The sequence below is a fragment of the Lactuca saligna genome, chromosome 2, assembly GCF_052625555.1.
Source record: "Lactuca saligna cultivar CGN05327 chromosome 2, ASM5262555v1, whole genome shotgun sequence".
NCBI lineage: Eukaryota > Viridiplantae > Streptophyta > Magnoliopsida > Asterales > Asteraceae > Lactuca > Lactuca saligna.
In genome coordinates, this window is record NC_136418.1 from 147,130,362 (window position 1) to 147,143,747 (window position 13,386).

General features: G+C 37.4%; 1 protein-coding gene across 1 annotated transcript; it reads right to left on the bottom strand.

The window, feature by feature from the left end:
- Positions 1-12,736: 12,736 nt before the first annotated feature.
- Positions 12,737-13,159, bottom strand: LOC145030226 (uncharacterized). Its single transcript, XM_078978629.1, has one exon. It carries the CDS (start codon positions 13,157-13,159, stop codon positions 12,737-12,739), a length of 423 nt encoding a protein of 140 aa, XP_078834755.1.
- Positions 13,160-13,386: the final 227 nt, after the last annotated feature.

The window sequence follows — 13,386 nt, forward strand, 5'->3', positions numbered from 1 at the left end:
CCTAAGAAGGTACACATCCTAGCATGGATAGTTTGTCATGGTAGGTTACCAACAAAAGAAAACCTACACGAATTGGGAATTGACTCCAACATAATGTGCACCCTTTGCAACTAACATCCAGAATCAGAAAACTACCTATTCACATCCTGTCCAATTTCATGTGAAGTTTGGAGAGATATTAGATTCTTGTGGCACTTATTTCCATTAGGCTTCCAGTCAGTCTCAGAACTACTTAAGCGTAAGAATAAATTATCATTTAAGAAAAACCTAGGATTGTTTCAAGAAGTTGTATCTTTGGTCTTTACCTGGGTCATCTATAAATTATGGAACAAGCTAGCTCATTCAGTCAAACCCTCTCACCTTCAGGTCTTGCAAATGAAATCTAGACTCTATCCTATCTATGGACAAACACTATACATAAAGCTAAAAAGCTTAGATGGTTGGAATGGTGTTGTAAACCAATCCTAGAATCTGATTTGTTGTAAGTTCATGGGGTGGGGGTTAGGTCAGTTTGGGCCATGGGTAGGTTTTAATTATTTATTTTTCTAAAAATATTGGCATCTTGGTGGTATTCTTGCTTTGCAGACAAGTGTGTGTTTAGTGCGAGATTATTGCTTTTCAGTGTTTTTAGCAGTAGCGCTTCAAGCTTTCGAATACACCAGGTTAAATGCTTATAGCTTTATAAGTTATGTAGCTTTTAGAGTTGGGGTGGGGTGGGGTGGGTGGTGTTTATATTTCAATATCAATCGGTGTCTTAGGGTATGCCAATATGCAGCTTTGTTTGTGTTTTGGCGTGTGTTTTCTTTCTCACGGGTAGACATCTCTCTAGCAAAACAGTTGCACTTGGCGTTTTTTTCGTGTTTCTTTCTAGTGTTTGGTTTTATCTAAGAGGGGATGCATTTCCTTTGGCATGTGTTTTTTCTTTCTTTTCTTTACTTTTCTTATTTTGCTTCATAGGATTTTACAATAATTTATCCAAATATGAAGGTCCATCTTGGCTTATGCTGCATAGTATTCTCAATCAGCTTACTTAGAGAATCTCCTTGAAGGCATTCCCACGCATCTTCGTGCATGAACCTTTTCATGAAATCAATTAAAAGCTTGTTCCATTCAATACTTTGTGGACACTTACCCTTGTTGCTTTCCTAAAGGCGTAATGTGCATCTCAAAGTTGTAATTGCAGATCCATTGGTATTGTTGAGAAAGGTTTCTCCCATGTGAAAACATTGTTGGATTAGTGTCTAAGTCCATAACTATTTTGGTATGTACTTGACCCGATGGTGCATGGTCCTTTTGGGTTGCCTTCACCAAAGCAACTTGATTGGAGAAATAAATAAAGATAGAGAGGTTATTATGATTTATTAATATGTTATAAGAATAATATATTAAAGGAGAAATCATATTTGTTTAATTAATATTGGTCAATAATTAATTAGGAATTAATTTTGTGATCAAGTGTAATTAATTAAACTAGAGGGGCTGATTTGTAATTATGTGATAGTTACAAAATAAGGTAAGGATTATCTTATTATTAGGGTGAACGAATTTGAGGTGATAAGGCCTTAGAATTCGACTATGATAAGGATTCAAAGATTATCTTATGGGTTGCTTTGTGGATAAGCATCTAGATAAGGATAATGACGAAAACCCTATCTGAACACCTATATAAACACCCCTTGGCACATGAATTCGTGTATCCCTTCCCAAGAAGTCCTAAGGACGAATTCCTACCTCTCTCCTCTCTCTTTATACATTCTCCATTTGCTCTTGGTGTTTGTAAGCCATTAGAGGAGTGACACTTGTGACTCTAAGCCTTCCAAAGTCAATTCAAGGAGGAATTGGGATTGTTATTGCTACATAACAATCAAGGTATGATCTTAAACCTAATTACATATTAATATGATTACTTGTATGCTAGAATTAGAGCTTATAGTCTTGGATTCAAAGCATGTACAATAGAGAAACCTAGATCCAAGCATTAGGGTTTGTATGAGCACATATGATGTCTTATGACCAAAACCCATCAGTGGTATCAGAGCCTAGCTTGGTTTCAATTGTATTGATGTATTGCATATCTAAAAAATTCGATTTTTGGTGTTCTAGAGGCTGGACTCGCCGAGTCCATAGCTGAATTCGCCGAGTCCAGGTTTGACTCGACGAGTCAACTCGTCAGATAGTGCTTATCTCGGGATTTCTTTCTAATTTTGCATTAGGATAGCTACCTTATCATATTAGATCAATATAAATCCGATTTTATGATATATATGACTATATTCTTGATCTAATTAAAGATAATTATCAATTAATAAAATATTTGTTTCCTTATCTGATAATTGATTGATTATTTTGATTAAATTGATAAATTGTTTTGCAAGAAATCATTAAATAAATCAAATATAGATAATTATGTGATTAAATGTTAATTTATATTATTTGTTATTTGATCCTTGTTGTTATGAAAAGTTTCATATTTTGTCCTTTAGGTTTTATAGTTTAAATTTGAACCCAAAAGTTTTGTTGTTTTGAAATTTAAATAGTTGAAACCCTAATGTTTTGAAAAAGGTTTTAAAACTTGCCATCAAGTTTTGGAATTTAAATTTTGATTAAATAGTTTAATTTTGATGTATATTTAAATTCTAAACCCTAATGTTTTGAAATGTTTCAAAACTTGCCCTTAAGTTTTGGAATTTAAAAGTTGATTAAAAATTAATTAGGAATGTTAAATTCCAAAACCCTAGTAATATTTTGAAAAGTTCAAATACACCCTTATGGTTTTATTAATTAATTAAGGAGTATAATTAAAAGAGATTTAATAAATCCATAAAAGTTTAGGTTAACCATTTAATTGAATTAAAAGTGTAATTATTAAAGTTAACCACGTAGTATTTTAAAAGTATGAAATGCACCCTATACTATATATAACATTAAAAGTCTAACATTATATATATGTATGAGTAAAAGTCAGTCTTACCGTTAGTAGGCCTCATTCACGAAGCTGGTCTATAAGGGGTGTTTAAGGAAATTGCCTATAAAATGGCGATTGAATGGGTATCCACTCTTACCCACCGCACTCTTGACTAGTGGAGGGTCGTTAGCCGAACGGGTAGGATAGGACGAAACCTTCCATTATAAGTATAATGAAATACAAAGTAACTAAATGTTTTTCAAATTCCCAATCTTAGTTACTTAGGCAAAAGTGAATTGATGCAATTCCATGAAATTACACTTTGTGCCCTTGCGAAGACGTTAGTGGAGCGTGTGTGGTTTACCGGCACACTAAATGGTTCTAAGCAAAGGTAGCAAAGGGTGACTCAATGTTGGTCATAGTTCGGTGGAGCGTGTGTGGTTTACCGGCACATCGAATAGGTGACTGTAACATGTGAGGGCACCATGTAAGTTTGCATGGTTATTCACACCCGCTTTGTGATCCTCGGCATCCCAGTCACAAACAAGAGGGGCATATCGAGATTTAAACATGCCATTGAAAGTTCAATGAATCTCAAAGGATCTAGGAGTTTTCATAGATTTAAAACTTAATTTTTTTTTCGTTTTACATGGTGGAAATTAGTGAATCGTCATTCACTTACCTTCAAATATTCTGCAATTAGGGTTACGGCATCCCTCTCCCGAGTTGTAGAATATTGTGTTGGGTCCTAGCCTTAGTATTTCATTTGGGTGATTTACCAATGACTCAATCAATCAACTAACTTGAATTCGTTTTTCTCCCATTTTGTAGATGTCAAAGTTCGACAACTATGGTCTTCCCGAATCCCGTGGAACAAGTATTCCACAAGAAGATGATATTCCACGATTCGATCGAGGAACAAGAAATCATGCTTCACTTCCTCCTCCTCCTCCAATTATTCTCCCTAACCCACAAGATTGTAAAATTGAAAGGTTCAATATCACTCAAGCCCTTTTGGCAAGTAAACATAAAGAAGGAAAGTCGGTGTGTGCTCACGTCTTAGGGATGAAGTCACACTGTTGGGATCCGTTGTCTGTGAGGAAATGGCTGTTGATTGGGTTCTTCAATCACTTCCTAACTCATATAGTGAGTTCGTAAGAGAGTACTATATGATGAACCGCGACGTGACCCTTATAGATCTCACCTATATGCTTATTGCTGCTGAATCAGCAATGGTTTGGCGCAATAGAAAAGCAAAGTTGATTGGTGAATCTGCCTTCGAGACCTCTATGGATATAGACAATGGCAACGAAAGACATGCTATGATTGAAAAGATTTATCATAAGAGAAAGGCGATGTCTGAAGTAGTTCCATGTCCTATTCCAAAAAGAGTCAATTTGTTTTTATTGCCAAGAGAAGGGGCATTGGAGACGATGTTGCCCTATTTACCTAAGAGATCTAAGAGATGGGAGAGTCGAAACGTATGGCTCTAATTTAGGTAAAATCCATTGACTAACTCTTTTAAGCTTCATTCTAGATTCTGAATACATAATGTGATAAGATTACAATTGATGTTTAGAAGGATCAAAGAAAAGAAAAGAAGCTTAAGGGAAGAAGTGAGCAGAATCTAACCGTGAAGGAATGGATTTCGATCGCGTTTCTCGAAGATTAGATTCTTGAGCTACTACTTAGAGTTAGAATTAGATTGCTAAGAAAGATGTATTAGCATAAGTTTTTCAATGAGTTGCATTGTAAGGACAAATTTTTCCGCAATAAAATAAATTTTTTATTTTAAATTTTATTTATTTATCCTTACAATGGCGTGTATGAAAAATTGATGTTAAAATTATTAGCAATAATGGATTTGTTTCTTATTGTCTTATGGAAAGTCAAGAATTTACCAAATAGGGAGAGTTTCTCATCGCCCAAGTTTCAATTGGACAGAAACTTGGAATCATGCAACCTGTTTGCACGATGAATGAGAAATTTCATATTTGGAAATTAGACTAATTCATTGACAAAGTGTCAAGTGAAGGACTAGGAGATCAAGTACACAAAGTTGTGTGTTGATCAAGTTCACCATAAGAGTAACAAAGATATTCGTCATGATTTACTAAAGGCTTAGTAAATATGATTACACTTACAAGATTAAGTGTAATTTTGAATTGATTAAAGGGTTTAGATCAATAGCAAAACGAATAAGAAGAATCAAGTAGGCAGAAAGATAAGAGTTTCTCCATTCTAAGAAGAAGGGAGAGTAGCTTTTATGCTTTATGATAGGTCTTAATGATTAAGAACCATATCTCAATTGATCCTCTAAGTGAGTCTTGGTACAATTGTATGTCCTAGAAGAGGAATCAAAGATTGAAGAAATGGTCAAATCAAGAAGTCAATCATACTTCGTTCCAAAACAAGTCTTAAAGTCAAGATTGTGACATTGAGTGAATAGTATTAAGAAGGTTTATAACATTCATCAATTGTGGAAAGTTGTGATGTCTTGGATAAGACAAAGACCAACTAAGACCAAAATTATGAAGTGTTTTGTTTTGATAAAAGCTACACTAACTCTTGAATATTTGTTTGTCAAGAAATGTTTTGATAAGAGAATCGTATATGTCAAGGAGTCAGTGGGAGTCTTAATAGTCTTGAAAAGTTTCAAGAACAAATCAAATAAACCTTATCAATCATCACTAGCACACGAGTTGAGGTTTACAACCTATCGTGAAGACATTATTTTGTTTCTGTGCCAATCCAATCGAGTTAATTATGCATGTGAGTCCTATGAGTTATCATTTGAATGCATAAAAGGCAAGGACCTTGATCAATGGAAAGTACATTGATAGGAAAAGGTGAGCTGCTCAACTACTTGGAAGACGTGGTGGGCAGCTGTGCTACCATAAGGCAAGAAATCAAGATTAAGAAAGTTCGATCCATATGAGTTTGAATTTGTCGTAAACTTTGGTTTTTAACAAATTCACATGGATAGGAACACATACATCATTTAAATCTAAGTGTCATAAGATTTCCTCCTTCATGAAAATGATTGTGAGAAAATGCTTTCACTAAGAAAGATTTTAAGAAGATAGTGATTGTAAAATTGCATTCTCGAATTCGATTATGGTTACGGCATCCCTTTCCATAATTTGAGGTTTGGCAATTAGTCTTAATTGTTTAGACACACATATGAACTATCGAAGGCAAAGGTGTATAAGTTCAAGAAGCCTTGATAAAAGTTATCAAAGCACTAAGTATTAGAAACATGAACTTAAAAAATTCAATAAGTATTGTTTTTCTGAAAGTTAAGATGTTTATTAATACATGTCGAAGCTAGTGGGAGCGTAAGTGTTATGTTTTATAATAATCATCATGATAGTGGGAGCATAAATGTTATGATTGTACGATTATTAAGGCACGTATTGCATAGTTGGCAATATTAATTATAGAAAACAAGAGTCATACTTTGCAAAGTTGTAAGAGTTGAAAGGTTGTTTTGCTATAATTAAGGGAGAGAATATTATGCTTCATTTGAAATCTAAAGGATTAGGTTGAGAAATGTTAATAAACTTAGTCAAGGGTACATAGTGTGTTCTTAAAATTTCGATTATGATTACGGCATTCCTCTTCACAATTCGAATTTTGAGAACATAGCAAATAAAACATTATGTGTCGTGTCCCATACACTTCGGGTATAGGATCGATTGCAAATGCTTTAATGTTTGACCATTCTAAAATTTTCCAAATGTCTAGTGCATTTAGAGGGAAAAGGGACTAGAATCGGTTTTGACTAAAATAATTAAACAACTATCAAAGAACAATCCAAAGTTCGATGAGGATTGGTTGCTTGTGAGTAGTTGGAAGCATGGTATTAATGGACCATATTGACATTATGATGAATAGAAAAGATTCTATTAACAAATGTGTTGTCATATGGAAAGTATGGAAATGTATCTATATTGGGAAGTAAATATTGAAAATCTATGACTAGATTAGAAACTTTTATGCAAAAGGATGTTCAAAGGAATGTACTTTGAGTGAGAGACATCATATCTAAGGAATTGTCTTGTAACAATCTACGTTAGACGACTTTGTAATATCATTGGCAATAGTCTTTGAGACTTTGGTGCAGTGACATTACAAAATGATCGTTGCATAAAGTGTTAGAATCTAGTATATTCTATAAGTAACAAGAATTTGATATTCTTACACTTAAGAAAATGGATTTGGAGTTGTAAAATTAGAATGATTGGAAATGTGTTCAATTTGTCTATTTCACAAAGTAAAAACCATAGGTAAACATTGTGTGCATGCTAGGAGCATGGGACAAGTGTAATAATTCAAGTATAAAGTTGATTACCCGAAACGACAAATAATGAGTAATCGATATGGTGATAAATAAAACGTGTTTTGTTTATGCTCAAAGGGTTGAGGCCATATGGGATTAGTATTATTCTTATGTTTCACTTTGCATGTTTTGACTTCCAGAATAATTGAGTTTATTAAGAATAATCGAATTATTCGAACGGGCCACAGTCGTTCATATGTTGGAAGTAGATATGAATGAAGATTGTCGTGAATTGGTGTGTGGATTGTCTAGAAGAGTATTAGACATAAGCAAATGTTTGCTGCAACGTTCATGAGTGCTTATGAATATGATTTGAGCATTGGATTAAACCCACGCTCACTTGGATCACTATCTCGAGTGATTAGTGAGACGATAACATCTTATATTCTTGAAACTGAGATGTGTGAGTTGTATCTTGCTAATCGGTTGCACATTGATAATATGTAAACGCACTAGTAACTTGGTGTTATAAAACATATTGTTGTGTGTGATTTGGTTAGTGAGTGCAAGCAAGCATTGTATCAAAGTTTATCCGTTCCTTTTATCCAAGGTAGGATAAAAGCGATATCTTTTGGGCCCCTCGATGGTTTAATGATGATAAACGTAAGTGCTCGGCCGGGCTAGGGTTAATTTGATTTGTTTAATTAGTCAGTCGTCATAAATCGGAAATTGAGAAGTAGTACAAAGAGAATGATTTGAAATCATATCTCATACGATATCTAGAATGGAGGAATATATGATCCCTTATCTAAGGACACGTGTATCTGATAGGATCAGAGTTGACATCGGCTTTGGAAAGCTACGATTGCAGATCAGGATCTGAAGTCATACGCAGAATAGTTATTAGACTTATGCAAGTGGGAGACTGTTGGATTAGTGTCTAAGTCCATAACTATTTTGGTATGTACTTGACCCGATGGTGCATGGTCCTTTTGGGTTACCTTCACCAAAGCAACTTGATTGGAGAAATAAATAAAGATAGAGAGGTTATTATGATTTATTAATATGTTATAAGAATAATATATTAAAGGAGAAATCATATTTGTTTAATTAATATTGATCAATAATTAATTAGGTATTAATTTTGTGATCAAGTGTAATTAATTAAACTAGAGGGGCTGATTTGTAATTATGTGATAGTTACAAAATAAGGTAAGGATTATCTTATTATTAGGGTGAACGAATTTGAGGTGATAAGGCCTTATAATTCGACTATGATAAGGATTCAAAGATTATCTTATGGGTTGCTTTGTGGATAAGCATCTAGATAAGGATAATGACTGAAACCCTATCTGAACACCTATATAAACACCCCTTGGCACATGAATTCGTGTATCCCTTCCCAAGAAGTCCTAAGGACGAATTCCTACCTCTCTCCTCTCTCTTTATACATTCTCCATTTGCTCTTGGTGTTTGTAAGCCATTATAGGAGTGACACTTGTGACTCTAAGCCTTCCAAAGTCAATTCAAGGAGGAATTGGGATTGTTATTGCTACATAACAATAAAGGTATGATCTTAAACCTAATTACATATTAATATGATTACTTGTATGCTAGAATTAGAGTTTATAGTCTTGGATTCAAAGCATGTACAATAGAGAAACCTAGATCCAAGCATTAGGGTTTGTATGAGCACATAGGATGTCTTATGACCAAAACCCATCAAACATAACCATTATGATTTGGAGTGTAACGTCCCAAAAATTAAGAATAAAAAAATTTGATTTATAAATTAATGAAACCATCATCCAAAAAACATCATAAAAACCATAGAAAATCAGGGTGTATCAAATAACATCCAAAAACATCAGAGTCATGTGTATGGGGAACAATGTAGTGTGTGCTCTCCAATCATCACAGGCTCATCCCCTTCGAACTAGACGTACCTGAAACATAAAATGAAAACCATAAGCACAAAGCTTAGTGGGTTCCTCAAAATACAACATACCATACATATCAAACATATAATTGGCCCCGCCCAACATCGGGTCCCACCTGGCATCGTGACCTGCTCGAAATAGATATCTTAGTATTTAGGCCCCGCCTGGCACTCGGCCCTGATCGGTATAGATACAAACATATAAACACGTGCAAAAATCGCAAAGATAATTAGAATACAATATAATCACCAGGCCCCGCCCGGTAAACATATAAGAAAACATACATGCAGAGTCATGTAGACATCTAACATCCTAATCATAATAAAACGTGGTCTGATATTAGTGCCTTCGACCTGCTAAACATAGGGAGGAAACTCGCCTCTAGCTATTGAATCTCTCAAATAAAATCTTGGTCTGCCGATCTGGAAAATCCCCGCGCTTCTGGAGATAACAAACTTGATGAAGATTTTGGATCTACAACCTCAAGTCCAACCAAATCTTGGTCACCAAGAACCACCTTCTTCAATACACACAAAACAACACCAAATATACTTCCAAAGCTCAATAACACACTATGGGAGGCTAGGGATTTGATCTTAGGGCATAGAGTGATGGAGGCTGATCAATAGAAGATCTACGGGTGTTATAAGTTGCTTAAATAGGGTACAAACCCTAAAAATCAGGGTTTGTCCCTGCTTAGCGTACACCCTGCATACTCCCACGTATACCCAACGTACGTGAGTGAACCCACGTTCATGAAATGAGCTAATCCGCTTAGCGTACTCATAGAGTACGCCCTACGTACTAACTGAGGACCAAAAAGATAGAAATTTTGCATTAAGGGGTTAAAAGGCAAACATACCATATCTCGAATGTTACAATTCTCCCCCACTTGAATTAGACTTTGTCCTTGAAGTCCGCTGCCTCAAATAGCTCGGGGTAGTGCTCCCTCATTCTTCCTCTGGCTCCCACGTCCATTCTGACCCATTGAGATGCTGCCACTAAACTTTCACCAAGCCAACAACCTTGTTCCTCAAGGTTTTCGTGTTTCTATCAAGAATTGGCACCGGTCTCTCAATATAATTCATGCGATCATCCACCTGAATATCCTACAATGGAACCACCGCATAAAATCCACTAAATATTTCCGCAACTGAGATACGTGGAATGTGCTATGGATCTGACTAAACTCCTCCGGAAGATCCAAGCGATAAGCAACCTGGTCCACCTGGGACAGAACCTTGAAAGGACTGATGCACTTGGGGCCCAACTTGCTCCTCTTCCTAAATCAGATGACACATTTACAAGGTGAGACCTTCAGGAGAACCATATCTCCAACCTGGAACTCTAGATCAGATTGGTGCTTGTCGACATAGCTCTTCTGCTGACTCTGAGTTGTCTAGAGTCTACCCTTAACCTACTGAATCAACTCATTAGTCTTGAGTACTACTTCGGTACTCCCCATAACTCGCTGACCGCGCTCACCACAACGTATTCGGGTCCTGCATTTCTTGTCGTAAAGTATCTTAAAAGGAGGTCGATCAATGTTGGCTTGATTACTACTTTTATACGAAAATTCTATTAACGAAAGATACATATCGCAACTCCTACCGAAATCCAATACACACACCTAAAGCATATCCTCCAAGGTCTAGATGGTACGCTCGCTCGATCCATCAGTTTATGGGAGGAAAGCCATACTGAAATGCAAACGAGTACCCAACTCCTCATGGAACCTCTTCTAAATTTTGGAAGTAAACTGGACGTCCCTATCGAAAACCATAGAAACCGGCACCCACGCCATGACACAACCTCTCTGATGTATATGTCGGCCAACTTCTCCACATAGATACTCTCCTGAATCGGAATAAAATGCACGCGCTTGGTAAATCGATCCATGATGACCCAAATTGAATCCACTCCGTGTGCAGTCTAAGGCAACTTCATAATGAAATCCATGCTGATCTCCTTCCATTTCCAAACAAGAATGCCTACCGGCAGCATCTTTCCGTGAGGCTGCTGGTGCTTGGCCTTGACTTTCCTACAAGTCAATCACCTCTCCACATACCAAGCTACATCCCACTTCATGCAGGTCGACCAATAATCTGGACGAATATCTCTATACATATTCGTCACCCCGAGATGAATGGAGAACCTTGATTTGTGCGCCTCCTCCATCAGAACTTGATGTGCACCACCCTAATAAGGAAACCACACTCTGATGGAGAGTCAATAACCCTAACTATCATAATCAAAGGAAGCCACCTGACCCACTATGTGCTCACTCTTCCAGTGCGCTTCCTTCATTGCCTCAACCTGAGCCTCTCGAATCCGCTCCAAGAGTGTAGTACAATCACTATCATCCTTATACAAATTTCCCTGATCGGATCTGTGACAACCTTGTAGTTGAGATCGTCGGCCACCACATTGGCCTTCCCCAGATGGTAAAGGATCTCATAATCATAATCCTTCACCACATCCAACCACCAACACTGCCTCATGTTCAGATTCAGCTGATCCATTAAATACCTCATGCTCTTGTGATCCGTGTAAATAGTACAGCGGACCCTATAAAGGTAACGTCGCCAAATCTTGAGGGTGAAAACCACTACCCAAGCTCTAAATCATGCGTCAGATAGTTCGCCTCATGAGGCTTTAGTTGCCTCGAAGTGTAAGCAATCATGTGGCCCCTTTTCACCAGAACTGCACCCAACCCTGTGATCGACGCATCACAATAAACCACGAAATCCTCAACACCCTCTATCAGGGTCAAAATCGACGCCTCACACAATCTCTGTCATAGGGTCTCAAAAGTTGACGGATGCTTAAGCCCCTAGTGAAAACAGACAGTCTTTTTCGTCAACCGAGTCAGAGGAACCGATATCTTGGAGAAATCCTGAATGAACCTCCAATAGTTGCCTACCAACCCAAGGAAACTTTGAATCTCATACAGAGACTTCGGAATCTCCCATCCCATCAAGACCTCAACCTTGCTCGGATCCACCAGAATGCCACTCTAATTGACAAGGTGCCCAAGAAACTACACCTCGCGCAACCACAACTCACATTTAGAGAACTTCGAATAAGGTCTCTCCATCCTCAGAGTCTTCAATACCTCCCTTAAGTTCTCTTCATACAGCTCATGGGTCTTGGAATAGACCAGGATATCATCAATGAATACAATCATAGGCCAATCTAGCATCAACCTACATACGCGGTTCATGAGGTCCATGAATGCGGTTGTAGCATTGGTGAGCCGAAAGGGCATCACCACGAACTCGTAATGACCATAGCGAGTCCAAAAGGCCATCTTCTATACATCCCCCTATCTGACCCTCATTTGACGATGATTGAATTAAGATCAATCTTGGAAAACCAAGATACACCCTAAATCTAGTCAAACAAATCATCAATCCTCGAGAGTGGATAACGGTTCTCCACTATTAGCTTATTCAACTCCTGGTGGTTAATACACATCCGATGAGATCCATCCTTCTTATTTACAAACAGGATCGGTGCTCCCCATGGAGAACTGCTCGGTTAAATGATCCCCTTGTCTAATATCTCTTGAAGCTATGTAGACAACTCCTACATCTCTGGAGGAGCTAACTAATACGGTGCTTTGGCTATCAGATCCGCACTCAGAACTAATTCAATCCTAAAATCCACCCGCCTCTCCAGAGGCACCCCATTGAAATCCTCCAGAAACACATCTGGGTACTCATGTACAACTGACGCATCATACACAATCACTTTACCATTATCCCAGGTATCCGTAACATAGGCGACATATCCAGAGCAACCCTGATGAAGATAATGTCTGGCCCTAACTGTTGAACATAGAATCAGCCCACGCTGAGCTCTCTCTCCTTGAACCACTAACTCTCCCCCACTTGGGGTCCGAATATATACCAACTGATGCTCACAAGTAATCACCGCCCCATTGGAGCTCAACCAGTTCATCCCCACATTAACCTTATTCCTGCGCAAAGGAATAAGAACCAAATCAATCGAGAATTGCTCGTTGAACATCTAAAGAACATAACTTGGATGAACCCTCGATACCCAGACAGATTGATCATCCACAATCTCAACCTCTAAGGGACAATCTAGCTCCCCTGGAGATCTAACAAACACCTTGCTAAGTGTACACGATAGCCCCCGAATTAAACAGTACCAACACGGAGATACCGTTCACAAGGAACGATCCTAAAATAAAACACACATCTAAGCAGAGAAATCAAGATAAATAAAGAGAT